This window comes from Xyrauchen texanus, chromosome 1 (assembly GCF_025860055.1).
Source record: "Xyrauchen texanus isolate HMW12.3.18 chromosome 1, RBS_HiC_50CHRs, whole genome shotgun sequence".
NCBI classification, from domain to species: Eukaryota; Metazoa; Chordata; class Actinopteri; order Cypriniformes; family Catostomidae; genus Xyrauchen; species Xyrauchen texanus.
In genome coordinates this window covers 26,670,480-26,698,135 of record NC_068276.1, presented here as the reverse complement: position 1 = coordinate 26,698,135, position 27,656 = coordinate 26,670,480, and the positions used below count along the sequence as shown (strand labels likewise).

Genomic DNA, 27,656 nt, shown 5'->3' with positions numbered 1-27,656 from the left:
CATTCTTGGCAGACATGTTCTTCCCACAATCATATACTCTTAAGTACTACAATTAAACTACAATTGTCAGAAAGAACAGCAAAACAGCTACAATTAACATAGAGTAGGCATGTGAAAGCAATTGATATTATTTTTATTTATTTTTTCTCCGCAATTTTGAATGCCCAATTCCCAAAGTGCTCTAAGTCCTCGTGGTGGCATAGTGACTCCGGGTGGCGGAGAACGAATCTCAGTTGACTCTGCATCTGAAACCGTCAAGCCACGCGGCTTGTTGAGCGCGTTACCACGGAGATATGTGGAGGTTTCATGCTATTGACCGCGGCATCCACGCACAACTCATCCCACCGATAGCGAGAATCACATTATAGTGACCACGAGGAGGTTACCCCATGTGACTCTACCCTCCTTAGCAATTGCTAGGGAGGGTAGAGTCACATGGGGTAACCTCCTCGTAGTCACCATTATGTAGAAAGTTGAAGGTTTTGATGGTTGAAGGATTTACGGCCAATTTGGCTAATATCAGTGGTTCACAACCAGAGGGCAGAGGAACACTAGGGAGTCTTGGCAAACTTCCAAAGGGTTTGATATTACTTAATTCTTAAAAATGCTAAAAGCCACTAAAAATCAAGATTTTAGTAGTACATCACGTCAGCTGACATCATAATTATTATTTAAATTCAAACAACGATTGGTTTTATAGAACAACATACAGTTCTTGAAACGTTTGGGATCACAAAATTAATTGCAATTCATTATTTAAGTCCATTGAGTCTCCTAGTGTCTGTTAGCAAAAAATAAAAATATATTCTTCAAAAATGTAGTACTTGAAGTCAAAAATTTTGAGAACCACTTTTGAATATCAAGGCACCAATTATGATGAATCATTTGTTTCCTCCTCATACAGTTTTCAAACCTATCTTTGCCTCTGCAAAGATGTGCATCAACCCTAATGCTGAAGTTGAGCTGAAGTCACCCAAAGCGAACCTGCACCTTGAGGTTCAGAACATCGCAATTGAGATGACCAAGCCTCAGGTAAGACGATATAGCCACCATCATGTAAACCCATCATGGGTTACATATTCTAAATAAGCACACTACTGGGAGGATTTACAGATTTGGTTCTTTTGGGTGTTATTCCTAGTACCTGTCTATGGTGGATCTGCTGGAGTCCATAGACTGTATGGTGAAGAACGGCCCGTACAGGAAGTTTAGACCTGATGTTCCAGTCTACCGAAACGCAAAGCAGTGGTAAGTACATACAACTTTTTCTTATGATTAATTGGATACTATTGGACTTTGATCGGAGCTTATTGTTTCTAATATGGTACCTCTGATTGATCGACAGGTGGAAATATGGGATCAGCAGTATACTGGAAGTTCATATCAGACGATTTAATAAGATGTGGAACTGGAACAACATCAAGAAGCACAGGCACACGCTTAAGGCGTACAAAGCTGCATACAAAGTCAAACTCACACAGGGCAAAGTCCGTGAGGAGTCAGAGAAACAGATCCATGTACGAACTAGAGATGAATAGTTTATCCAGATAACATTAATGGGTTTATACATTTAATTTGAATTTTCATCTCTTTCCACTTCTCAGGAGCTGGAGAAAGTTCTGGATGTGTTCAACATTGTATTGGCCAGACAGCAAGTTCAAATGGAGGTGTGCAAATACTTACTGAACAAAGGAAGTTACTGTTGTGTTATTATTTCTAATGCAGTGTATTTACCTTACATTCTCCTCAACAGGTGGTTCGTTCTGGGCAGAAGGTTGTTCCCAAAAAGGCAGCCACTCAGAAACAGAGTGGAGGAGGGTTCTTCAGCAGCTTTTTTGGCAGGAAAGAAGGGAAGAAAGAGGAGGAGGAGGATAAAGAACCAGAGAGTGAGTGTTTTATCTGTAGTATATTTGTTAAACTGTCTAAAAATAAATGCAAATGTATTTGCTTTGTATATTTTTGTTAATATACTTCTTTGCTTTTGCAGGTTTAGATTCCGTTATGACTCCTGAAGAGAAAACTAAACTCTACACAGCCATTGGCTACAGTGGGAGCTCACATAACCTTGCCTTACCAAAACACGTGAGTAGAAATGTGCACCTCCTTTACTGGAATGAGACGTGGTCATATGATCAGCCTTTACTTACTATATTCATCTTTACTTGTATGTTGACTAAAGATGTGAAAGTATTTTTTTTTTTTTTATACAACACATTAGCCTTAATTTGGACATTTTCCATGTGCTTTTGTTCACATGTTTAGTATGTAGCAGTGATTGTCACCTTTAAACTGTTGAGCACCTCCGTAACATTCCGAGAGGAGCCCGGTGTTCCAGAGATCCTCAAAGTGCAAATGGTCGACCTCAGTACAGCCATCTCACAGAGACCAGGAGCACAGGCCATCAAGTATGACACACACACACACACACACACACACACACACACACACACACACACACACACCGTTTGGTTTCCATGTTTTATGGGGACTTTCCATAGACATAATGGTTTTTATACTGTACAAACTTTATATTCTATCCCCTAAACCTAACCCTACCCCTAAACCTAAACCTAACCCTCACAGAAAACTTTCTGCATTTTTACATTTTCAAAAAACATAATTTAGTATGATTTATAAGCTGTTTTCCTCATGGGGACCGACAAAATGTCCCCACAAGGTGATAAATACACACACACACACACACACACACACACACACACACACACCTTAAATTGTATAGAGCTCACTCAGTTTAGTTGGAATATTATTCAGTGTGACTACTTTTATTGTGATTCTTGATGTAGTTTAGATGCACATAGAAAAACGCAAATTTAATGGCTTAATAGTTTATGCATGGAATTAATTTTCACACCAAGTATTTTTTGTCTTGCTTTCCAATAAAAAAAAAAGTGAGTTCTATGCTTAAAGATATTTTTTTCTTGTGGGTAAGAAGAATAAACTTGTTTTCCTTTAGAATTTTGAAAAAAAAAAATTATCTTAACTAATTGGCAAGTAGTATTTCTTGTTTCACACATTAACCTGAAAATCTTATTTTCAATTAGTTTCACAGGTACATTTATCTTAATTTAATATTATTCTATATTTTTACTGGGAAAAAAAACATTGTTTCTCAAAAAAAGAGGATTTAATCCACTCCATGTTTGAATTGTGTTAATTGTGTTCGTATTAAGTGAAAGTGTTGTGTGTTGGACAGAGTGGAGGCTAAGCTGGAGCACTGGTACGTGACTGGTCTGCAGCAGCAGGGTGAAGTGCCGTCCCTCATAGCATCAGTGGGAGACTCCGATTCCTCTCTGCTCAGTGTGCTATTTGAGCTCAATCCAGAGAACAGCACCGCTGATCAGCTCATCAGAGTCCACTCACAGCCCGTAGAGATCATCTATGATGCTGTTAGTAAAACATATTTTTTATTTACTGTATGATAAATATTAACGTCAATTAAAGCGCTAGTTCTCCTAATAAAGAAAATTCTCTCAACATTTACTCACCCTCAGGCCATCCCAGATGTGTATGACTTTCTTTCCTCTGCAGAACACAAAGGAAGATTTTTAGAAGAATATTCCAGCATTGTCTGTTCTAAACAATGCAAGTAAATGGTGGCCAGAACTCTGAAGCTCCAAAAAGCACATAATGTAGCATAGAAGTAATCCTATTGTAAAAAATGTATCTTCAGAAGCAACATAATAGGTGTGGGTGGGACATAAGTCACTATTTAAGGATGTTTTTTACTATATATTCACTTTTACATTCTTCATTTGTTTTTGGTGATTCACATCCATCATGCATATCACCACTTACTGTGTAGGCCATGGAGGAGAATTTATAGTAAAGAAAGGACTTAAATACAGATCTGTTTCTCACCCACACCTATCATATAGCTTCTCAAAACATTGATTAAACCACTGGAGTCTTATGGATTACTTTGAGGCTGCGTTTATGTGCCTTTTGGAGCTTCAAATTTCTTGCCACCATTCACTTGCATTGTATGGACCTATAGAGCTCAGATATTCTTCTTAAAATCTTTTTTTGTGTTCAACAGAAGTGAGAAGTCATACATAATCTGGGATGCATGAGGGTGAGTGATGAGAGAACTTACATTTTTGGGGTGATCTATCCCTTTAAAGCAATAAGCTACTAGATGCATTACAGTGGATTTACAAATGATAGGGGGTAAATGACCTTGAGTGACTTATTTCTTTTATAAAACAATGGCGACAGCAATATGATAATAACAATTAATCAACAATTCATTTGCCAATATTTCATTAGCCTCACTGTAATCTGTATATGGATGCCAAGCAATATAGCAAAGTGCCGCCTTAATACAGAATGTGCAGTCACAGGTGTGTGTGTACATTGGCTTTTTTTACAACAGCTACAAATGCAGCTTATCCAAACAAATTTTAGAGCTGAACTACTGTATCTGTTAAATAAAGCTTGACAAACAGCAAGCACACTCTAAACATACCTTGATTGTATATATATAAAAATGTATTTAGCTCAAATAGGTTGCTTGATTGTACACCAATTGCTTGGAAAAACTGTTGTGCTTCTACATCATTCAGAGTATTTTGATTTTATTGTTATTTAAGAAATTGTAAATCAATATTTCAATTTGTTTACGTTTTTTTTTTTTTTTTTGTAGCTGACTGTTATCAGCATCACAGAATTCTTTAAGACGGGGAAAGGAGTTGACCTGGAGGTCATCACCTCAGCAACTCTCAGCAAACTTGAGGAGATCAAAGAGAAGACAGCCAGTGGTAAACCCTCTCCTCATTACCCATGATCCCCACAGATATGGTCACATTGAGAAACAGTATGTCAGTACAACAGGACCCAGCAGTAACACCTTTCTCTTTGTCTTAACCCAGGTTTGTCTCACATCATTGAGACACGTAAGGTTCTGGACTTGAGGATCGATCTGAAACCCTCCTACCTGCTGCTGCCCAAATCTGGCTTCTATGACGGCAAATCAGACCTCATGATCGTTGATTTTGGTAACCTGCAGGTGAGGGAGGCAACTAAAAACCTTTTTTAAGAGAGAATTCTTTCAGTTAACGATGTCTGATTGTATTTGCATTTTTGTCTGTGTGTGTGCAGTTGAACAGCATAGATCAGTGCAGTCATCAGCAGGTATCTGCCAGTTTTTCATCACTAGAGGAGATCATGGATCGAGCATATGAAAGATACTCCTTGGAGCTTCGTAGTGTCCAAATACTCTACAGCAAATCAGGTAAAGACAAAGAATCAGAGCAAATAAATGAACAGCAGCACTTTATTGCAACTGGTTTTGCCCTTTAACTGTGTTCTGTGGCTTTTTATGTGTGTGTTAAAGGAGAGAAATGGAAGAATGCTCGTCTTCAGGGGTTCTCCCATCAGCACATCTTGCAACCAATGGACTTCACTCTTCAGCTCGCCAAATGTATGGTGGACAAAGATTCCCGAATGCCCAGGTTAGCACTAGCTCGCTTCCTCTCTTTCTATGGCATGTCAATCTAAAGCCTTGTGCATACACTCAGGTCTGTTATTTTCCAGGTTCAAAGTATCTGGGGAGTTGCCATTGCTGCACGTTAAGATCTCTGATCAGAAGATCCAGGGTGTTCTGGAGCTGGTGGAAAGTATTCCACTCCCACAAACGTCAACCCCCCCTACCACCCCAACAGAAAAGGTCAGATATCACTTCAATATTAAGAAAGCAGTATGTTTGCAATGCATTGGCTCTACTTAAATGAATCATGACTCCTGAAAGGTAATTTCCTGGTAGGAAGCCACATATATTTGATACTATTGTCAACACCGATGTTTCTTGAAAGCCATGCATATTTGAAGCTTTTAAATCTAATCGGAGTGTATGTTTTGCTGTCAGAGTCATGTGCTGAATCTGAATCTATAACAAAGAGCTGCTTGCTTTTATATTTAGGTTCTGAATTTGCTCTGTGAATGTGACAGGGCAGCCTCAGTCTCAACAAATTACACAACTCAGGAAAGACATTATCCACAATCAGCCTCATTGTCTCTTTACCCGATGAGCTCTGTGCTGTATATTATTAGTGGAGTTGCTGCCTCAACACTCTGAGAAAAGCCCTTAGTTGATTCCTGTGCGAAACAAATGCTGAAAGAGATTCTTGTTGTAGCCTATATCTGATAAATTAAGCATATAACTTAAACATAAAAGTATTGAGTAAATATAATCTATGTCTGCATGTTGGAAAAATATGAGGAAGATGATGTTTGAGTGATATTTGGAAGGGACGTAGTAAGAGCTGCCTAGTGATGTTCAGGCTGGGGATATTTAAAATTCACTCTATATTGTGAATATTTTTGCTAGAGATATAAAATTAAGTAACATTGTGCTTATCAAATTGATTTAAATGCACTTTTTATTTGGCAATTTGATCTCTCCCAGCCTTGTAGTTTGTTAGCATTAAGATAGATATGTTGTAATAGTGTCTCTGATATAGACCTTAGCAAAAAATATGGTAAAAATGGCAAGTTCAACTAATTTCCATGAATCAGTTCTAACTGAACACATTCATTACTCATCACTGAAAAATGTTCACTGAAGCACCTGCATGGCATTTTAAATTTAGATAAATATTTCTATTTATCAGTATGTGTTGTTGCATGCTGTATACTGTACTGTATTGGTGTGTATTAATGAAAATGATTAAGTATCTATCCTCCTTGTGTTCATTTAGTGGAAAACACTGTGGAAAACATGCCTTGATTATTTTTAAGTAGATTTTTATTGTATTTTCCTTCTTGCATTAAACATTTAAATCCACTTGGCAACAATGGCTGTTTGGTCGAAATGATGGTTCCTCTGATTGAAAAAATAAATCAAACTTTTAATACATTTCAAAGCAAATACATATACATAGTAATATTCAGATATGTATCAAATATCTTCAAATGACTGAAAAATATTAAGATATTATTTTATCCACATCGTTGAGCCCTAGTAACACTGCATAAACGTCTGCAGAATTTGAAAGGAAATCATGTTCAAAATTGTACATATCCCTACCCCTTCCAATTGCATTTTGAAATTGGCTACACCAATTCATTATAATTGGTTAGAAAAATGTCAACAATACGAGTATAGTATTATCACCTTAATATGTGTTACATATAACATATTTTATTCAAATAAATGTAATCAATATCCTCACATTTATTGTGGGCTGAAATCACCTTGTATGCTGTGAGATGCTAGCATGCTGCACATGTACAGATGGTGAACTAATAGAGGAAAAAAGGATTATTGTTCTTGCCAAAATATTATTTTTCAATTTGCTGTTGTTTGGGCAATAATGACGATATTCTTTTGAAGGTGTTGGGAATGTCACTTTCGAATGCCAGGCCAAAAGTATTGGGTTTAGACCCCTCAGTTATGTCCTATACTATTGAGTCAGGTCAGTACTTTCACATACTTTTCAGTCTTTGTTTTTTAATTAATTCTGTAGTATTTAATAGTTCAATCTGTTTATATATATGTGTGTGTGTGTGTGTGTGTGTGTGTGTGTGTGTGTGTGTGTGTGTGTGTGTGTGTGTGTGTGTGTGTGTTCAGACTCTGAAGACACCAGTGAGAAGTCTGTAGATGAAGACACTCTAAGATCAACCCTAGAGGAGTTGACTGAAGTGCAGTTTCAGTTTGAAGTCAAAGTGGTATGCTCTTTTTTTTTTTTTTTTTTTTTTTATCACTACTTTCTCTTTTTCCACATTCTCTTAATTTAAAAAGGTCTGATTAGTCATTATTCATCAATGGTTGTAAAACCTTCAGGCTTCCAAGAATGTGCAGTACATTATCCATCTTATGACACAGCATCTTACCAAATAAATAAATGGACATAAAATATTGAATTGATGTTATTTTATTTTATGAGAAGAGACCTTGGAGTGATTTGAAAGACATGAAATGGTCAATTATACTATTTAGCAGACATTTTCACAGAGAATTCCACAATTCTGAATCAGGTATTCCAGAGAGCCGTGTAATAAATCATTATAATGTCATTCAGCGTTTCGGTCAGTTGATGGCAGTTATTGTGTGTATAATTCCTGTTCATGTTTGTGTAGACCCCAGTGTGTGTTTGAGTGTGATGTATTTGTTGGTTTTTATGTGGGTGTTTAGGTGTTGTTGGAGCTAACAAGGCAGGCTGCTCAAGAGGATGTAGTGCTGGCGCTGAGTGTGTCTCACCTGGGTGCAGAGGGAAAGATACGAACTTTCGATCTCTCGATCACATCTTACCTCCGCAAGTTCAGCCTGGACTACTGTGAGACAAGAGGTTCATACATATACACTCCGTGTGACCAGTGTTTTGTAACTCGTGCTGTTTCAAGGGATACATGTAACTTTTGATGTCTTGTGCGTGCGTGTGTGTGCGTGTGTGTGCGTGTGTGCGTGCGTGTGTGCGCGTGTGTGCGCGTGTGTGCGCGTGTGTGCATGTGTGTGTGTGTGTGTGTGTGTGTGTGTGTGTGTGTGTGTGTTTTTTTTTTTTTTTCAGATGCACAAAATCAGCCACTTCATCTGATTACCTCTTTAGACAAGCATGGCTCTGATCTGTTGAAAGTGGAGTACATCAAAGTAAGCACATGCATCCCGCTGATCAAACTCTCTGAAAGACTCCTAAATGTGTTGCATTTGCTGAGTGGTTTAACTTGTGTGTGTGTAAGTGCATACATGCAAGTCAGCTTTGGTGAGTGACTCTGTTTCTTTTTTACCTCAAGGCTGATGTGAATGGACCGAGCTTCAACACCTTATTTAATAACACAGAACAGACACTGAAGGTATGTGTATGTTTAACGGTGACAAATAATCAAACACATCTTGCAGTTTATTTGTTATTTTATCTCAAGTACTTTTTATAGCATTTCTAATTCATATGTGGGGATTTATCTGAACAATGTTGCAATTTATAAAAAGTTTAATTAGTTTTTTATATACTGATAAAAAATGTGTTTTGTTGTTGCATAGTTAGAATGGAGTTGTTCTCTTTTTTTTTTTTATATACAGATTCCAGAAATGTAATTAGTGTTTAGTGAAGCGTTTCTTTTTTTGAGGTTAAAGGAGTAATTAACCCAAAAAATGAAAATTCTCTAATCATTTATTCAGGTTGTTCCAAAAAAAATACAACTTTATTTCTTCTGTGAAACAAAACGAGAAATTTTAAAGAATGTCCCAGTCCTTTTTCTCAATACAGTGGCAATGGATAGTCTCTGTTTTCAAGCTTCAAAAAGGACACAGAAATATCATAAAAGTAGTCTATGTGACTTGTGCAATATATTGTCTTCTTATGGCATACGATTTGGTGAGAAACAACCTGTAATTTAAGTAACTGATATGATTGAATTTCTGTCTGAAAGTGTTAAAAAAAATGATGTTAATGATATTCTATGTGAGAAGATCATTCACTCTAGCTCTCGAGAAATTGATTGTTTAGCGCTACACTTTCGGTTGTAGCAAAAACAACACAAGGTTGTGAACCAGCTTCTGTAATCGTCATACAGCTTTAGAATGACATCTGCGTGAGTAAATTATGGCAGAACTTTCATGTTTGGGTGAAATATATCTTTAATTGAAATTGGAATTACATTTTTGGTCTGTATTGTTTCATAGGTGGAGTTTTCCTCACTAGACTTCCTGTTGCACACTCAAGCGTTGCTGTCTACCATCAACTACCTGAACATGGCAGTACCACAGGAGCTAACGGCCTCTAAAGATAGAGAGATCAAAAGACAGGCTGAGAGAGCAGCTGTGGGGAAAACAGGTGAACACACACACAGACACATTATGTTGTCGGCACTAATTAATTTTATTCCATGTAATTACTGATCTCAAATGATCAGGCAGACCCTGAATATTGCTTATGGATCTATGTTGTCTTTCTCTCTGCTCTGTAGGGTTTTTCTTGGGTAACTGATTTATTTTTTCCTCTTGAGCTTTGCACTGGTCTTGCTATGACTTGTTCTTACAGGGATCTGAAACAGTATAGGTTTTGCTCGTGTAAAAGCATGTTGCAGACAATGCTGGTTTCAGATTGTCAGCATGATGTGTCTGAATACTATTTTAACAAGAGTCTCTATCTTTTCCTAGTGTCGAAGGGTTCGAAGGACTCTGGTGTTGTGAACTTTAAGCTGTCTGCCATGCTGGACTCCTTCAGAGTGTCTGTCTGTGATGACAGAAGCAACATTGCTGACATCAGAGTCCAAGGTAAAAAAATCTAGAGTTTATCACAATTCTAGATTATAACTCAACATTAACTCAACGCTTCGAAGTCGGCATATGTAACAAACATTGCAGTTACTCTAATCTGTTTGGGTCTATAAGAAAAACCCAGTATTACTAAGGGTTTAGTATTCGGAGGATGATGGTAAATAAGGGTGTAAATGCATGAAGATGCATCAGTGTGACAATAAATATTTAATTAATCGATTTCAGAATTTAATAAGTAATTATAATAAATAGAATGATACCCAATTTATTTAAATACAATTCTTTCCATGCAAATGTAATCTATTGGTTTTATTGAGATTTATTTTTTATTTGTTCCCCTTCAAGAGGACGATATTCTCTTGCCAGGTTATTTTTGTAAATGCGAATCTTGTTTTTATGTGACTTGACTTGCTAAATAAAGGTAAAATAAAAAACTATATCTGTGTCTTCGTCCAACCAAATAATCTAATTGAACTGAATCATGATTTTATTTCAGATTTTATGATGCCTTGCATCATTTAATAACAAATCAAATCAAAATGTCTGAGCAAATATTAACACCCATAAATATTTATCCTTTTCAAAACTTCTTTAGTTCATTTTCACAATACCGCTCTTGCATATTCAGAAAGTTTTCTGACTGATTTGTGTCAGGCATTGATGCATCTGTGGTGGTCCAGGCAAAAGAAACGGATGTGTTTGCCCGCCTGCGTGACATTGTGGTTCTTGATGTGGACCCAAAGACCATCCATAAAAAGGTAAAGATCTGCCATTGATGTGAATAGTTAGCAATGCCTGATCATTTTAGGCAATTTAATAAGCTCCATATGTATTTTTAATGATACCATCAGGCAGTGTCAATCGTTGGGGAGGAGGTGTTCAGCTTCAAGATGACTCTGTACCCTGGGGCCACTGAAGGGGAGGGCTACTCTGACACCTCTAAAGTGGATGGGAAAGTGACCCTGAGATTGGGCTGCATCCAGATCGTCTACCTGCACAAGTTTCTTATGTCTTTATTGGTGAGAACTCATTTAAATACATACACTTAAAGATGTCTTACCTTTTATATCATATCTTTTTATGCTGTTGTCTATAATACTCAATCATCTAAAGTTAATGACAAGGATTGTTTTACCTTTAGAGCACAGTCAGTTCTTGTTAGTTTTCAAGGCAAATAATGTTTTTTTCTTCAGATGTTTCTGTCACTTTTCCTTTATTTTTTATTTTTTGTCCCCATACCTTTTCTCCCCTCATAGTTTTCTTTAACTGTGTCTTCCTCTTTTCAGGACTCTTTTAGCTATCAGTACCCCTCTGCTGATGAGGTACAGGCTTGGGCATGCTGCATTAAAATATTTTGCTTTGCAGCTTAAATTTAAATGCACCTGTGCACTCTCTCACACTGAAAATTGTTTGTTGCACCTTCCTAAACTGTACTGATTTTATATCACATTTAAACGTTTCAAATGAGAAGGAAACATATTAATGCAGTCTTGACAGTGACAGCAATTTGAATGCCTTTTTGTTTTATTTTGAGTGCTAAGTTAATAATAATAGTTAATACTGGTTCAGAATAAAAATAAAGAATAATATTCAAATATGGGTGTTTCTTCAACTTTCAGCACTTTTAGAACTGTGAACTATTTCATAGAAACACAATACAGAAATGACAGTGATGAAAATAAATATTTGAGAAATAAAATGGCTTGTTTTTTTAACGGCTAATTTCATAGCTAACATTTTAACTAAATAATATGTTTACACCTTTGGCATGATTTGGCAAAATTAAAGCTTTATTGAGAATTATGGCTAGTACAATAACTCTGGTCTAACATGTCTAAAGGGTAAATATTTTGGTGGAGAAGAAACTACAACAATAGAATCTATAGGTACGTCATTTAAAAAAAGAAATGATGAAGGCCTGGTGATTCTGAGCTAGTTTTAATGTCACCTTCTTATAACAGAAGAAAATAGTTGCAATCGGTTAGGGACATGAAATTGCCCAAGTTGAAGAAACAGCCGTATATATATTCAGAAAGATGGAAAATGATATTTTGAAATCCATACCTCTGCTGCTAATTTATGAATTTTCATTAGATATAAAACTAAACAAAAGCAGTCTAAAAGTGCCTAATATTGTCAAAAATATTTCATTATTGCTAACGTTACACTCTTTACATCACTAATATATAATAACTCTTTTTGAAATGTTTAGTTATGCATCTCACTTTGAATCAGGTAGCTCATAGAACCACAAGATGAGGTTGCCCCTTGTGCATTTCTTAAATGAGTGCATGATACATCAAATGTCCTATCATTAAAGCTGCTGTATGTAATTTCTGCACCACTAATGGCATCAAACAGAATTGCAAAATTCCCTTTGTATGCCATTGATTAGTATGGTAGTCCCGCCCAAATTGGTTGAGGCAGTGTTGCCATGCCTGGTGCAGTTTGCAATTTCATTTGGCACCACTATTGGCACAGAAATGACACATTATAGCCTTAATTCTGTTTTCACTTGTAGGTGGATACATTATTATTGTAATTGGGTATTAATTTTAATATTATATATTATCTAGATATTTGTTATGTATAAAACCAGATTTTTGATAACTAAAATGTATTAAAGAGAAAAAACTGAAATATTACATTGACATACGTAAGTATTCAGACCCTTAACTCAGTACTAGTTGAAGCACCTTTGTCAGCGATTACAGCCTCAAGTCTTTTTGGGTATGATGCAACAAGCTTTGCACACCTGGATTTGGGGATTTTCTGCCATTATTCCCTGCAGATCCTCTCAAGCTCTGTCAGGTTGAATAGGAACCATCTGTGGACAGCCATTTTCAAGTCTCTCCAGAGATGTTCGTTTTGGTTCAAGTCTGGGCTCTGGCTGGGTCACTCAAGGACATTCACAGAGTTGTCTCGAAGCCACTCTTGCATTGTCTTGGCTGTGTGCTTAGGGTCATTGTCCTGTTGGAAGGTGAACCTTTGGCCCAGCATGAGGTCCTGAGCACTCTGGACCATGCTTTCTTTAAAGGGTAACTAAACCCTAAACCAACTTTTTTTAGTTAATGATCTGTAAGCATGGGGCTTTATTAGTACTGGTCATTGATTCAAGTAATTTTTTTGACATTTGTGTATAAAGTGTTTTAATTCTACAATATATGGTGTAAAAACGTCTGAGTGCTGCCCTCTTCAGGTTGAACGGTGGCTACTGCAGTTGAATTTTCCTATTGGCTGTTGCGGTACTTCGTGACGTAAGCGGTGACAGCTGACGTAAGCAGGTTCCAGCTCACCACGCCAGATTCATGTACATGTCCTCTTGCGACTGTGTGAGTAATAATAACATAGAGTCTGACAGCAGCTGTCAATTAATCCGTCACTACGAGTCTCAGGTGCTCCCCCCGCTCAGCCCCGCACTCGGTTTGTTCCCTCTATCCCCGCCGGGGTCTGCCCACTTTTCCTGCATTTTCAAATATTTCTAGTGGGTGGAGTCAGACTCTGAGCAGGTGTTTTGTTACCCTTTAAGAATATCTCTGTATTTTTCTACGTTCAGCTTTCCTTTAACCCTGACCAGTCCCCCAGTCCCTACTGCTGAAGACATCGTGAATACATGATGCTTGGAATTGAAGCCAAACAGTTTAATCTTTATTTCATCAGACCAAAGAATCTAGTTTCTCACAGTGTAAGAGTCCTTCAGGTGCTTTTTTGCAAATTCCAAGCAGGCTTTCACTGGCACTGAAGAGAGGCTTCTGTCTGGCCACTCTGCAATAATGCCCAGATCGGTGTAGTGTTGCAGTGATGGTTGATCTTATGCAAGTTTCTCCCATCTCCACATGATCTCTGGAGCTCAACCAGAGTGACAATTGGGTTCTTGGTCACCTCTCTTACCAAGGCCCTTCTCCCCTGTTTGCTCAGTTTGGCTGGGCGGCCAGCTCTAGGAAGAGGCCTGGTTGTCCAAACTTCTTCCATTTAAGAATTATGGAGGCGCTGTGCTCTTGGGAACCTTCAATGAAGCCTCGACACAATCCTGTCTCTGAACTCTGCCAACAGTTCCTTTGACCTCATGGGCTGGTTTTTGCTCTGATATGCATTTTCAGCTGTGAGACCTTATATAGACAGGTGTGTGCCTTTACCAATTCTGTCCAATCAATTGAATTTGCCACAGGTGAACTCAAATCAAAGTGTAGAAACATCTCAAAGATGATCCAGAGAAATGGGATGCACCTCTCAGCTAAATTTCAAGTGTCTTAGCAAAGGCTCTGAATACTTATGTAAATGTGATATTTCAGTTTTTTTTATTATATATATATATATATATATATATATATATATATATAAATTTGCAAAGTAAAACTCAGTTTTTTACTTTGTCATCATGGGGAAAGAATGTAGATTAATGTGGAAAAAAATAACAATTTGAAGCATTTTAGCATAAAGTTGCAACATAACAAAATGTGAAAATAATTAAGGGGTCTGAATTCTTTTTGAACACACTGTGTGTGTGTGTGTGTGTGTATATATATATATATATATATATATATATATATATATATACATGCATATAGTATATACTGGTATTCACTTCTTAGCTTGTCACGTTCTTGTTCTAATGTGAGATATTGCAAAAGAAGTGGACTTTGTATGACGTAAATTCAGCCTATGGCATTGAGCGGTAAGAATGTAAAAAGGTATAGCATATTGAATGTCTTGTTTCTGATTGTGTGGGCATGTGTGTGCATACTGCATAATGAACTAGAAATCACAGAAATTTGGGATGAAATTCTGCACGAAAAGAATGCCTTGGTTCAAACGGTTCTGATTGTCATTCTCCTTCATGCTTAGCAGTACTTGTAAAGGTCCATCTGTCATTCCCAGGCAACACAATCATCAAATTTCCTTCTCTCTTACAAAAAAATACAATTTCACCTCCAGCATTGCTTTTTCCACCCCGTTCTGAATTTGCAACTCTTAGTTGTAAATTTGGTTTTCAGGTGTTTCAAAGTACAAGGACATCCCTGCATGATATTTCCTAACTATGGATACCAAGCTGCTACATTAAGACCTCTCACTTCTACTAAAATTCCATGTAAAGTCATGCTAAGCCATCACTAACTGCTGGTTGTCTTCCATAGACGTTTGTGGATAACTTCCAAACAGCCAAAGAGGCTCTCAGTGCTGCCACGGCTCAGGCAGCAGAGAAAGCAGCTTCCAGTGTGAGAGATTTTGCTCAGAAGAGTTTCAGACTTGCCATGGACATCCGACTTAAGGCCCCCCTTATCATCATCCCTCAGTCCTCCACATCCCATAATGCATTTATGATTGACCTGGGTCTCATCACTGTAGGAAACAGCTTCTCTCTGCTGGCAGCTGAGGGCTTCCCCTTGCCTGCCGTTTTGGAGACCATGGACATAAAACTCACACAGCTCAAACTATCCAGGTAACAATATTTCCAAAAGGAGATCTTTCAAAGTTTTTTTTATGTGAACCCTGTAAATGATATAAAAGAGTTCTGCATCATATTAACTATCATAATAATTCACTTGTTGAGAACTTTTGGTGTTAAAAAATTATTCTGTTGTAACGCATAGATTTCTTGGATTCAAACAACTTTCCTTATCTGATTAGGACTGTTCTGAGTAATTATTCTGCACATCCGGATATTGAGATTCTGGAGCCCATAAATCTAGAGCTTCTTGTGAAGCGTAATTTGTCCGCCTCCTGGTTTAATAAGATCCCGGGAATGAAGGTCAAAGGAGTACTTAAGTCAATGAATGTGAGTTTGTCATACTGTTTTAAGTGTTTGACTCTCTGCGCTTCATATTTCATGTTGATTTTAAAATGGAAAGTGGCCCATGGAAGATTGCCTATTAAGGGGTACTGAGGATTAATTTTTTTTTGTATTTCTTAGATGACTCTTGGTCAGGAGGATATTGGGGTCCTTATTAGAATCCTGGCAGAGAACATTGGCGAGGGAAGCAGGGCTGCTTTGGTGGAGGAAATTAAGCCTTCTACCAAAGGTAATAGAAACTTTCTTGCTTGCGACTGTGTGAAAAGGAAGTGTCTCCATCTTAACTGCATCTTCTCACAGATGAAGCTGTTATGGGTGAAGAACTTCAAGAGGCGCTTTCATCTGGAACAGGGTGTCAACCTGCAATCACCAATGGGGCATTCAGTGAAAATGTTGTCAGTGTTCTCCTCAATTTTGAGATCAAAGAGGTGAAGAACTTATAATTTTCATTTGTCATTCAGATGGACAGTTATAGATGTTGACTAGGCATCCGATATGTGCTGAGAACATTGTATGTTTGTCCTTGTAGGTTATGCTGAAGTTAAAAAAGTCCAAAAACGGTAAGAGTGGGGAAGAATGTCCATTTTTGATCCTGAATGCTGCTCTACTTGGAATTGACACCAAAGTTCGAAAATATGACATGGAGGCCACCACATACATTAAAACAATTTCCATGAAGTGCCTTGAATTCCCAGGTTTGTAGGGCTATATTTTGCAGCCTCATAAAATTATACAACCTTTCCAGACTTAATATAATTTGTAAATGTATGGTGTTTTTAATCCTTGAACTTAGTAAAACTAGTTTAAGCAGAGATGCCCAAAGTTGTCCCGGGATGACCTTTGATACTATATGTTTTGCAGATTCAAATGGGGAGCCTCTCTGTATTATCAGTTCCTCGGCAGAATCAGGAGCTGATCTTCTTGAAGTGAAGTATTCTAAGGTAGATTATTTTTTTTCCTTATGATTACACACTTCTATGCAGAGCATTCATATTTAGTCATCAGATTTAGCTAATTAGAAAACATTTCTTATGGACATTATTAAAACATCTTTATGTGTTTTTTAAACAATCAAATGATTGTTGTGTTTTAGGCTTAGATATACATACGTATGCAGTACTTCGCATTAATTCAGGTCAGCACAAGAATTCACAGCTTTATAAAAACATCAGGCTGAATAATTATAACAGGCATTAGCCATTAAGCTCTTTAGTGCTAGTGGAGTGGCTGATCTTTCCTCTACGGGGGACTTAAAAAAAATGCCACATACATTTCTCAGTCTTAGAAGTACAGAAATGGGAATGCTTACAAAGATAAAACAGCATACCATTCTGATTAAATGTATAATTGTTGGTTATAACCATTCTGATTAAATGTATAATTGTTGGTTATAACCGTTCTAATGTTATGCTGTTTTATCTTTGTAAGCATTCAATTCTCTGTACTTCTAAGACTGAAGATGGATACTGAATGCCAATAATCCATCTTCATTAGGGAAGATGAAATGAGAATTAACAGGTGTTTTCATGACCCCTGAATGCAGATCTTCAATCTTAATTCCTGTCTTTGCAGGCTGACCGAAATGGGCCCAACTTTGCAAGTGTTTACAAGAATACGGAGCAGATGATTAATGTAAGCATTTGGAAAATAATTTAACAATTTAAAAATGTAAATTTTTATTCAAGTTTGGTAATTGAGGTTCATTTTTATGGGGTTTTAAATGATTTTTGTGTATGAATTTAGGTGATGTTCTCCTCTCTTGATTTGATGTTGCATACTGAGGCTCTTCTCTCTACCATGGACTTCCTGTCTGCTGCCCTGTCCTCCAGCAGTCTGCCCTCACCAGAGAGAGAGAGCAAAAAGAGTGAAGATATGAGAACTACCTCAGCCAAATCTAGTAAATGCACACACAAAGAATATCCTCACATTGAATTGTCCTTGCACACATATTAAGAATGTTACTATCTCAGCAGCTCTCAGCTCTCCCTCTGATGGTGACATAATTGACCTGAAGGTAAACATGCAGCTAGGTGCCTTTAATGTGCTGGTGTGTGACCAGAAGAGCAACATGGCCGACATCAAGATTCAAGGTGAGAATCTATTTCCGTTTAACAGGAAGACAATAATAGTTTCTACAAAAACACCATAGTTACTACAGTTACCATAAAAGTATTATTTTTTTACTACTTTAAAACCATAATAAATTAATATGGAGTCTTCCATATTAATTTATTACATGTAAGAGGCTTTCAGATTTTTTCATTTTGCTTAATGTTTTTTTTTGATGACAGTGATTGCTCTACCAACTCACGGGTTTTATTGTAGTAACATTAAATGTATGAACTATTATATTTTTGCAGAAAGTTGATTATCATGGTGATTTCATAAGGGTTTCTGTACATTAGCTAAAAGCAGTACAAATGTCTAGATTGATATAGTAACACTGGTTCCCTGAAAGTAGGGAATGAGATGTTACTTCGAGTCGATGGTAGGAGGCGCCCCTGAGCCCCCGATCTCTCTGAATGGTTTTCCATCATGGCAGTTTAATTGGCAGATGTCTTTAGAAGTCCTGCCTTCCATGCTCAGCAAGCATATCTAATGCAGGCCAACAGACAGCCTCAGGACATTCAACTGAAGAGGCAAGAGGATCTCTAAAACATTTTCAGGGGCAATCAGTATTGTGGCAAGGGTACGTAATGTCTCGTTCCCTCCTTTCAGGGAACCGGGGTTACTATGGCAACCTAGATGTTCCCTTTCAAATTGCTCACTCTATGTTTTGTCGACGGTAGGGGTCCCTATAGCACAATGCCACAATACTGATTTGGCTGCGCTTGCTTCAAAGAATGTGGTAGAAAGCTTGCAGAAAGCCTGTATACACACCTAAGTGGGGAGGAGCCCAAGACAGTGAGTGACACACCAGTGACACTATATAAAAATATCTTTCCTGAAAGGGTAATTTCTCCACTGAACTCAAGTCAGGTGAGGTGAAGAATGTTTGGAGGAAGGACTGAATTCACAGTCTTTTGATCGTGGTTATAAAAGGGGCTGACAATGGGGGCACTATAAACCGATCAGAGGAAGAGTTGACTCTTCTAGGTGGAATCTAGGAGAAATTCGCTAGATTAATGATCACCATAATTGTTTGATCAACATTGGGAAGCAATTGAGGTGATAGGGAAAAAAAGGCTTACCCATGGGGAGCGATTTTAAACATGGAAGACAGGAAGGGAAAGCATCCTGTGTGTTATCTAGGAAACATTCCCTAGACTAGAATGATTACAATGGCTGTTTTTCCATAAAGAAATAATAGTTAAGGTTATAATAAAAGGGCTCTCCTGTGGGAGAGCCGCATTCTTATAGAAGAGACTTCTTCTTACATGTAGTCTTGGAACAAATTTCTAGACTATAATTCTAAAAATAACAGTTTTTTCTTTGTAGGGAAGCAGTTAATCTAGAAAGGGGATCCTCTAGAGAGGTATTAAACTGCTGTTTAACACCCCAGTGAAAGTTTTTAATGAATGGAAAACAACCCTTTATGTGGTTTAAGAGGTAAGCCTTACACAAACATTCATGTTGTATCTAGCCCGAAAGGGGAAGAGACCAAATTTTGTGTTACAAGGCACTTATTTCAGCGATACCTATCAGTGATGAGAGTCTAGTTTCCATTCACAGAAAGCACCTGGGAAGACAGGAAGGAAACGTATAGATTATACAATCTAGGTAATGTTTTTGTTGAAGCCCTATCCCCAAAAGGATGTCTGATAAGGATAAGCCTTTTGCCCATGCTCAAGAGGAACCCATGCCTCTTGTGGAGTGGGCTTTAGCCCCATCAGGGTATTTCAAGCCCTGTGATTTTTATGCAAATTGAATAGCATCTACGACCCAGTGAGAGCCTCTGTTCAGAGACTGCTCTGCCTTTGAAATGACCTCCAAAGCATACAAAGAGTTGACTCGACAGCCTATGCTGGTGTGTACTGTATGCTCATTGTAAATGTGCAATGCTCACATTGGGTATAGTGTTTGAAAAAAAAAAAACATTCTTCCTCCTACTGAAGAGGAGGAGGAGAGAAAGCCTGTAAGGTTATCACCTGCACTCTGAGAGGGGGTGGATAAAACCTTAAGAATGTTGCCTATTTTGGGCTTCAAAATAGCCTATGAAAAACCTGGACCAAACTCTAAACAGGAATTTTCCACTGATAGAGCTTGGAGATTTGCCATGCTCTTCACAGAAGCAAGGGCCAATAGTAACGCGGTCTTTAACGAGAGTGTGCATTTCTACTGTTTTGAGAGCCGTATAGTGCTTTCAGCACCAAGGACAGGTCCCACACTGGAACTGCAACGTGGCAAGAGGGTTTAAGAGGTCTTGCACCACGTAAACTTTTCGTGATGAGCTTGTGCTGGCTTCTTGAAATGCCTCCGTCAAGGGCGTGGAACGCCACAATAGCTGCAGCATATACTTTTTAGCATTGATGTGGAAAAACACACATCCAGGTGCTCTTGTAGGAAGTGAAGCATCACCATTACCGAGCAGTCTGATGGGTATTTATTCTGTGATGAATACCAGAAAAAAACGTGCCACTTTAGTGCGAAGAGGCGCCTGAAAGAAGGGGCTCTAGCTTGTGAGATAGTGTCAAGCACTGTGTGAGACAAGCCATCTATTCCCCACGTGTTCCGTTCAGCAGCCAAACGTATATGTTTCACAGCTCTGACTGTGGATGTCAAATCGTGCCCTCAGCATGAGAGAGTAAGTCTCTCATGGTGGAGCTTCCTGCAGTTCCACCAGCTATGGAAACCTTGTTTGGCCATTTCGGCGCAACCATTAGCACGGTTTTCTGATCCAGCAATTGGTGTATCAGGCAGATAGGGGGAAACAAATATTAGCTGGACATTTCACAGCTATTTCTGCTGGACATTTGTGAGCCAAAGCATCAGTTCCCAACGGAGCCTGGCTTAGCGAGCACCATATCTGACAGTGTGTGGTCTCCTGGGTGGCAAGCAAATCCACTTCTGCTCTTCCAAATATCTCCCAGAACCACTTGAGGATGGAGCTTCCATTCTCTGGGGGAAATGCTCTGTCGTGAGAGCATATCGGCGCCGTAATTCAATCGATTTGGAATGTGAGTTGCCCAGACTGATTTGAGGTGTTTCTGACACTACAGAAGAAGAAGAATTCAGAAGAATTCAACATTTGACATGACCGAAGTCCCCCTTGATGGTTTATATCTTGTTTTATTGACTACATTGTTGACAGCTATATACACATTTCTACCAAAAATGTATGTACAAAAAGAACAGTTGAAGGTCTTAGCCTCTGATCTTCATCACAGAGTTTGCAGTTCAGAACTCATTCAAGACTGAAAGAACAGCACTTTTCATTGGACGGTCCAAAACATTTGACTCTAGCAGGGATAACACAATAATTTTATAAACAATAAATAAACTTCTAAGCATTTTACAATAAATAAAAAATTAAAACTTAAACAGAAAATTATGGAATATTCCAAACAATGTAATTCTTATATTTACAATAAACCTTACATCAACAAAACAATGATACCAGAAGAGTTGCGCCATGCGAGGGTTAGACATGTGAGCGACGAGCTCTGTGCACTTTGCTAGTTTTTAATACTTTTTATGTCATAAACCAGTGAGATTCGATACACCCTGATTCTTTACTGTTTTATGAAGACAATATGTCAAAGAATTCAAAATCCTCAGGCTCTGGAGACATGAAAAGACACTTACGTGCTCAAGCTGATACCCCAGACAGGGCCGCAGACCAGGGACACAATTTGGACAGTGCGTTGGGAGAATTTCAGCGTCAGCTTTCCAGTATGTCTGCAATGCTCTGAAGGTCGTTGCTGACTTTGCGGATCTGGCTGTAATACAGCGATCGATCACTTCCATGGAGACGAAATTCTCTGAGTTGGTTACAAGAGTGTTAGACATCGAGAAACAGATTGATTATCTGGGGTCATCGGAGAGGGAATTAGCTGCTAACCCATTAGCGACCAAGACTGACTTGCAGCGCATTTGGGAAAAACTGGAGGATTTGGAGAATCATAATTGATGAAACAACGTCTGAATTGTAGGAATTCCTGAGCATGAGGAAGGCAGAGATATGGTGAAATTCCAAAGATTTTATTATACCCTCTAGATCGTATAGGCTTGGTCTTAAAGACACACCCACCTGCTGGTGATGCCAATCAAAAGTTGATGACACAACCCATGTCTTTTGGGAGTATGTTAAGATCCAAGATTTTTGGTTGAAGGTTCAGGGTTGTTTGTGTGACATTTTGAGCACTCAAATTTAACTTTGCATTTTGTATTTTGGGCAATAGGGTGGTCATAAATTTGGGGGACAAACATATAAAAATTGGGTTCTGACCAGTATTTTGATTGGCAGACAAATTATTTTAAGGGGTTGGAAGTCAGACGGAGTGCAATCATTTCCGAAGTGGTGTGCGGAGATGGGGAGGTTGGCAGCTTTCGAGGAGGTGGCAGGTAGAAGGCTGGGGTTTGGGGACTTGTTTGTCAGAAAGTATTGTAGTTATTTGGTGGTTTTGGGGGACTCTCGGGAAAGGGATGGGGAGAGAAAAGTCTAGTTTAATTATGTATGTTTATTATATATTTCATTTTAGTTTTTTTGTTTGTGTGTATATTACTCTATTTGACCACGGGGGTGTTTGTTGGTGGGGTTTGTGATTGGGGAAGGATATTAGTGGGGGTTAAATGTTGATTTGATGTGTATGTGTTTTTGTTTTTTAATCAATACAAATATTTAATTACAAAAAACAATGATTCCAATAATAGTAATCTCACCCTGTAATAATCCCTTAGTTACACAGATGCTACATTACCCACAATTCATAGTGCAAGTATAAATAAGGTGACTGGAAGCTCGTGCACCCTCTTCTTTTAACAGTCCATTGAACCATACTGCAGCCATAGATCCTTGGCACAACAAAATTTGAGAAAACAAATCCTTCAAACTGTATTTTAATTAAATAAAAATAAATGGAAATCCTATTGTGGTCCTCTTCCTTTGTAAGTGTGCACTCCTAGACAAAGAATGTACAGTTATTATTTTAAGAATGTGAAATGTCAGAATAGTAGAGAATGATTTATTTCAGATTTTATTTCTTTCATTCATTCATTCCCAGTGGGTCAGAAGTTTACATACACTTTATTAGCATTTGGTAGCATTGCCTTTAAATTGTTTAACTTGGGTCAAATATTTTTGGTAGCCTTCCACAAGTTGGCCCATTCCTCCAGACAGAACTGGTGTAACTGAATCAGGTTTGTAGGCCTTTTTGCTCACGCACACCTTTTCAGTTCTACCCACACATTTTCTGTCAGATTGAGTTCAGGGCTTTGTGATGGCCACTCCAATTCCTTGAGTTTGTTGTCCTTAAGCCATTTTGCCAAAACTTGGAGGTCTGCTCGGGGTCATTGTCCATTTGGAAGACCCATTTGCGACCGAGCTTTAACTTAATGGCTGGTGCTTTGAGATGTTGCTTCAATATATCCACATAATTTTTCACAATGCCATCTATTTTGTGAATTTCAATAGTCCCTCCTGAAGCAAAGCACCCCCACAACATAATGCTGCCACTCCCATGCTTCACGGTTGGGGTGGTGTTCTTCAGCTTGTAAGCCTCACCCTTTTTCCTCCAAACATAACAATGGTCATTATTGCCCAAAATTATACTTTTGTTTCAACGGACCAGAGGAAATTAATATCATTGTCCCCACGTGTGCTTGCAAACTGTAGTCTGGTTTTTTCATGGTAGTTTTGGAGCAGTGACTTCTTCCTTGCTGAGCAGCCTTTCATGTTATGTCGATTATAGGACTATAGATACTTGTCTACTTGTTTTCTCCAGCATCTTCACATGGTCCTTTGCTGTTGTTCTGGGATTGAGTTGCACTTTTCACACCAAACAACTTTCATTTCTAGGAGACAGAATGCGTGTCCTTTCTGAGCAGTATGATGGCTGCGTGGTCCCATGGTATTTATACTTGCGTACTATTGTTTGTACAGATGAACGTGATACATTAAGGCATTTGGAAATTGCTCCCAAGGATGAATCAGACTTGTGAAGGTCCACAATTGGGGTTTTTTCTGATGTCTTGGCTGATTTATTTTGATTTTCCCATGATGTCAAGCAAAGAGGCACTGCGTTTGAAGGTAGGCCTTAAAATACATCCACAGGTACACCTCTTATTGACTCCAATTAGCCTCAAATTATCTTAAGCTAATTGCCTAAAAGCTTGACATAATTTTCTGGAATTTTCCAAGCTGCTTAAAGTCACATTTAACTTGGTGAATGTAAACTTCTGACCCACTGGAATTGCGATATAGTCCATTAAAAATGAAACAATCTGTGTGTAAACAATTGTTGGAAAAATGACTCATGTCATGCACAAAGTAGACTTGCCAAAACTACAGTTTGTTAATATGAAATCTGTGGAGTTGTTAAAAAATTTGTTTTAATGACTTTAAAGTGTATGTAAACTTCAGACATCAACTGTATATATGGTACAGGAACCATCAAATGTGGGCAATGCATTAAAATCATGTGCATGCTTAGGGTATCGTCCATACAGAGAATGGAGTGAATGCGCTTCTGTTTAGGAGACTTTTCTGAGTAGGTGTAAGAGAACTCTTTACCCAGTTGACTCTCAGCCCCAGGTGCTGCAAATGTGATCCGTCTGTAGCCACCGCAGGAATGCGTCAGAAAGCTGCAGACGCATTAGCGTCCTCCAAGAAGAATGTCACCCGTAAGCGTAGTGTCTTGATTCTCATATGTTCGCAGTGAGCGCATTGGGCACCTATAAACCCAGGCATAAAACACAACAAACGTGCCCGTCTAGCAGTAGAATGTTTTGTCTCCCACTTGGGATACACTTGGAAGGTGGGATTTAGAATGTCCATTCAGAGAGATCGCAGGCTCTGGAGCGACCCCTACCGTCGACTCATCGACGTAAGGTTGAGTGAGCGACTTGAAAGGGAACAGAAGATTTGCTAGTTTTTATGGTTCTATAAATCTCTTCCTTCTGCAGGTTTGGACGGTTCTCTTCTAATGCAGGGAACTCAGACATACATGTCCACTCGTCTCCGTGACTTCATCGTTATCAATGTGGATCCTAAAACAATTCACAATAAGGTTAGCCAACCCAGAAGAATACTGTATTACATTACTCAAATACATTCAGTTTATATTACAACATAGTACAACTGAATTAAACTCTGTGTAATATCTGATATACTTTTTCACATGTATTTGTCTGTACATTAGGCCATCTCTATTGTAGGCGATGAGGTGTTCAGCTTTAGTATGAGCCTAACACCCAAAGCCACTGAGGGGGCTGCATACACAGATACTTCAAAGGTTGATGGCAAAGTGAAACTCAACGTGGGATGCATTCAAGTGGTTTACCTCCACAAATTTTTCATGTCATTGCTTGTGAGTTTGAACTGCTCTCACAGTCTATATACAGTATACGTTGATTTAAGCACACACACTTACCTGCATTTTCCTCTCCATAGAATTTTAGTAATAACTTCCAAACAGCCAAAGAGGCTCTCAGTGCTGCCACTGCTCAGGCAGCAGAGAAAGCAGCTTCCAGTGTGAGAGATTTTGCTCAGAAGAGTTTCAGACTTGCCATGGACATCCGTTTGAAGGCCCCCCTTATCATCATCCCTCAGTCTTCTGCATCCCATAACGCTGTGGAGGCAGACCTGGGTCTCATTACTATAGGAAACAGCTTCTCTCTGCTCCCAGTGGAGGGTTGTCCACTGCCTGCTGTCATAGATAATATGGATATAGAGCTCACTCAGCTAAAACTATCCAGGTATTTCCATGAAACTACTCAAAGAATCTCAGTTTTTTTTCTTTTCAAGTGCACAATACAGATACAATTTTAGAATTCACTTTTACTTATCCATTAAAGATATCATCATTAAGTTGACAGAATTCATTTTATGAATAAAGCCTTGTCTTATAGATTGAAGTAATTTATGGTAATTCTACATGTCTTATTTGTTTGCCTTTTGATATCCTCAGAATTTCAATGGAGCAGGAATTAAATCAGCCTAGTTCAAAACTGTTGGAGCCAGTTAACCTGGTTCTTTCCGTTAAACGTAATCTGGCAGCATCATGGTACCAGAAGATGGCTGCCATAGAGTTGGATGGAGATCTGAAGCCCATGAAGGTTTGTTTACATGCATTGTGTCAGGAGGTAGTCTTTGCCTTCGATCGGTATCTAATGCCATATCCTAACTCCCTGTGGAACTGAAAATGTTCTCATCCTTTAATCACTATCATGCCATCCCAGATGTGTATGACTTTCTTTCTTCTGTAGAACTCAAATTAAGATTTTCAGAAGAATATTTCAGCTCTGTAGGTCCATCAAGTGAATAGAACATTTTTAAAGCACATAAAGGCATCATAACAGTAATCCATAAGACTTCAGTGGTTAAATCCATGTCTTCTAATGCGACGTGATAGGTGTGGGTGAGAAACAGATCGATATTTAGGTCCATTTTTACTATAAATCTCTTTTGACAAGCTCCAACCAGTAGCTGGTGATTTGCAAGAAGGCGAGGAGAATGTGAAAGTAAAAGTGGAGAGTTATAGTGTAAAATGACTTAATTATTGATCTGTTTCTCACAAAAACCTATTAAATTGCTTCTGAATATATGGATTTAACTAAAGTCATATGGATAACTTTTAGGCTGCCTTTATATGCTTTTTGGAGCTTCAAAGTTCTGGCCACCATTCACTTGCATTGAATGGACCAACAGAGCTGAGATATTCTTCTAAAAATCTTTGTTAGTGTTCAGGAGAAGAAAGAAGACACATACACATCTTGTTTGGCATGAGGGTGAGTAAATAAGATAATTTTAATTTTGGGTGAACTATTTATTTTATAAGTAATTAGTGAGAAACTTAATCAACATTCTCTAGTTTTTCCTCAATCTCTGTGTTTCAGGTGGCCCTGAGTCAAGATGATCTGACTGTACTGCTGCGGATTCTGATGGATAACATCGGAGAGGCAAGCAGTGTTCAACCTGATACACCAATCAGCTTCAAACAAGAGACTGTGCCTGCCAGATCACGCACACAAACTGGTAAGAGTAGATGGAAAGACAGGCACACACTGCTGTATAAGGCTGCTTGTGGTCTTATTGGTTCTAATAAAAGAAGAACCCAACGGGCTGTCTTGATTTGTGTGTGTGTTCCACAGGCTCTGAGATTCCTGTAGAAAAGCTATCTGAAATAAAGCAGAAGGAGGATGAGCTGCTGGAGAGTGTCAAATTCAACTTTAATGTAGAATCACTTAGCCTTACGCTGTATAATAATGATCCCACACAGGTGATTATTGAGATTGTCAGAACTCATGTGAATATAGTGAGTATTGTTCTCTCTCTTCATCCCTCATTCCCTGTACTTCTCTTTTGCAGCTCTCTGTACATGAGGAGCAGTTGTGTTTAGGGGAATTCATGCTGTGTAAAATGAAGACTTCGGGCAAAATGTTTAATAATGGCAATCTGGAGGTCTCCACCATCCTCACCACATGCACATTGGATGACAGGAGGAGTGGGATTCAGAGAGTCACATCCAGGTG

The 27,656-nt window shown here is 38.4% G+C and overlaps 1 protein-coding gene across 1 annotated transcript in view; it reads left to right on the top strand.

The window, feature by feature from the left end:
- The window catches only part of LOC127636787 (intermembrane lipid transfer protein VPS13C-like), a 71,083-nt gene that overhangs the window by 14,770 nt on the left and 28,657 nt on the right, over positions 1-27,656 (top strand). Inside the window, exons 11-49 of the mRNA XM_052117560.1 lie at positions 905-1,032; positions 1,142-1,248; positions 1,346-1,517; positions 1,605-1,667; positions 1,754-1,886; positions 1,988-2,082; positions 2,263-2,405; positions 3,215-3,407; positions 4,664-4,778; positions 4,890-5,026; positions 5,119-5,251; positions 5,354-5,471; positions 5,554-5,686; positions 7,352-7,433; positions 7,589-7,686; positions 8,153-8,306; positions 8,526-8,605; positions 8,749-8,808; positions 9,638-9,788; positions 10,115-10,231; positions 10,889-10,992; positions 11,086-11,253; positions 11,521-11,556; positions 15,370-15,674; positions 15,863-16,010; positions 16,146-16,254; positions 16,326-16,453; positions 16,555-16,720; positions 16,887-16,966; positions 17,598-17,657; positions 17,769-17,922; positions 17,999-18,115; positions 25,089-25,192; positions 25,325-25,492; positions 25,576-25,880; positions 26,093-26,240; positions 27,021-27,159; positions 27,276-27,403; positions 27,493-27,653. Coding sequence (XP_051973520.1) covers positions 905-1,032; positions 1,142-1,248; positions 1,346-1,517; positions 1,605-1,667; positions 1,754-1,886; positions 1,988-2,082; positions 2,263-2,405; positions 3,215-3,407; positions 4,664-4,778; positions 4,890-5,026; positions 5,119-5,251; positions 5,354-5,471; positions 5,554-5,686; positions 7,352-7,433; positions 7,589-7,686; positions 8,153-8,306; positions 8,526-8,605; positions 8,749-8,808; positions 9,638-9,788; positions 10,115-10,231; positions 10,889-10,992; positions 11,086-11,253; positions 11,521-11,556; positions 15,370-15,674; positions 15,863-16,010; positions 16,146-16,254; positions 16,326-16,453; positions 16,555-16,720; positions 16,887-16,966; positions 17,598-17,657; positions 17,769-17,922; positions 17,999-18,115; positions 25,089-25,192; positions 25,325-25,492; positions 25,576-25,880; positions 26,093-26,240; positions 27,021-27,159; positions 27,276-27,403; positions 27,493-27,653 — 5,140 coding nt within the window. The remainder of the gene's footprint in view (positions 1-904; positions 1,033-1,141; positions 1,249-1,345; positions 1,518-1,604; positions 1,668-1,753; positions 1,887-1,987; positions 2,083-2,262; positions 2,406-3,214; positions 3,408-4,663; positions 4,779-4,889; positions 5,027-5,118; positions 5,252-5,353; positions 5,472-5,553; positions 5,687-7,351; positions 7,434-7,588; positions 7,687-8,152; positions 8,307-8,525; positions 8,606-8,748; positions 8,809-9,637; positions 9,789-10,114; positions 10,232-10,888; positions 10,993-11,085; positions 11,254-11,520; positions 11,557-15,369; positions 15,675-15,862; positions 16,011-16,145; positions 16,255-16,325; positions 16,454-16,554; positions 16,721-16,886; positions 16,967-17,597; positions 17,658-17,768; positions 17,923-17,998; positions 18,116-25,088; positions 25,193-25,324; positions 25,493-25,575; positions 25,881-26,092; positions 26,241-27,020; positions 27,160-27,275; positions 27,404-27,492; positions 27,654-27,656) is intronic.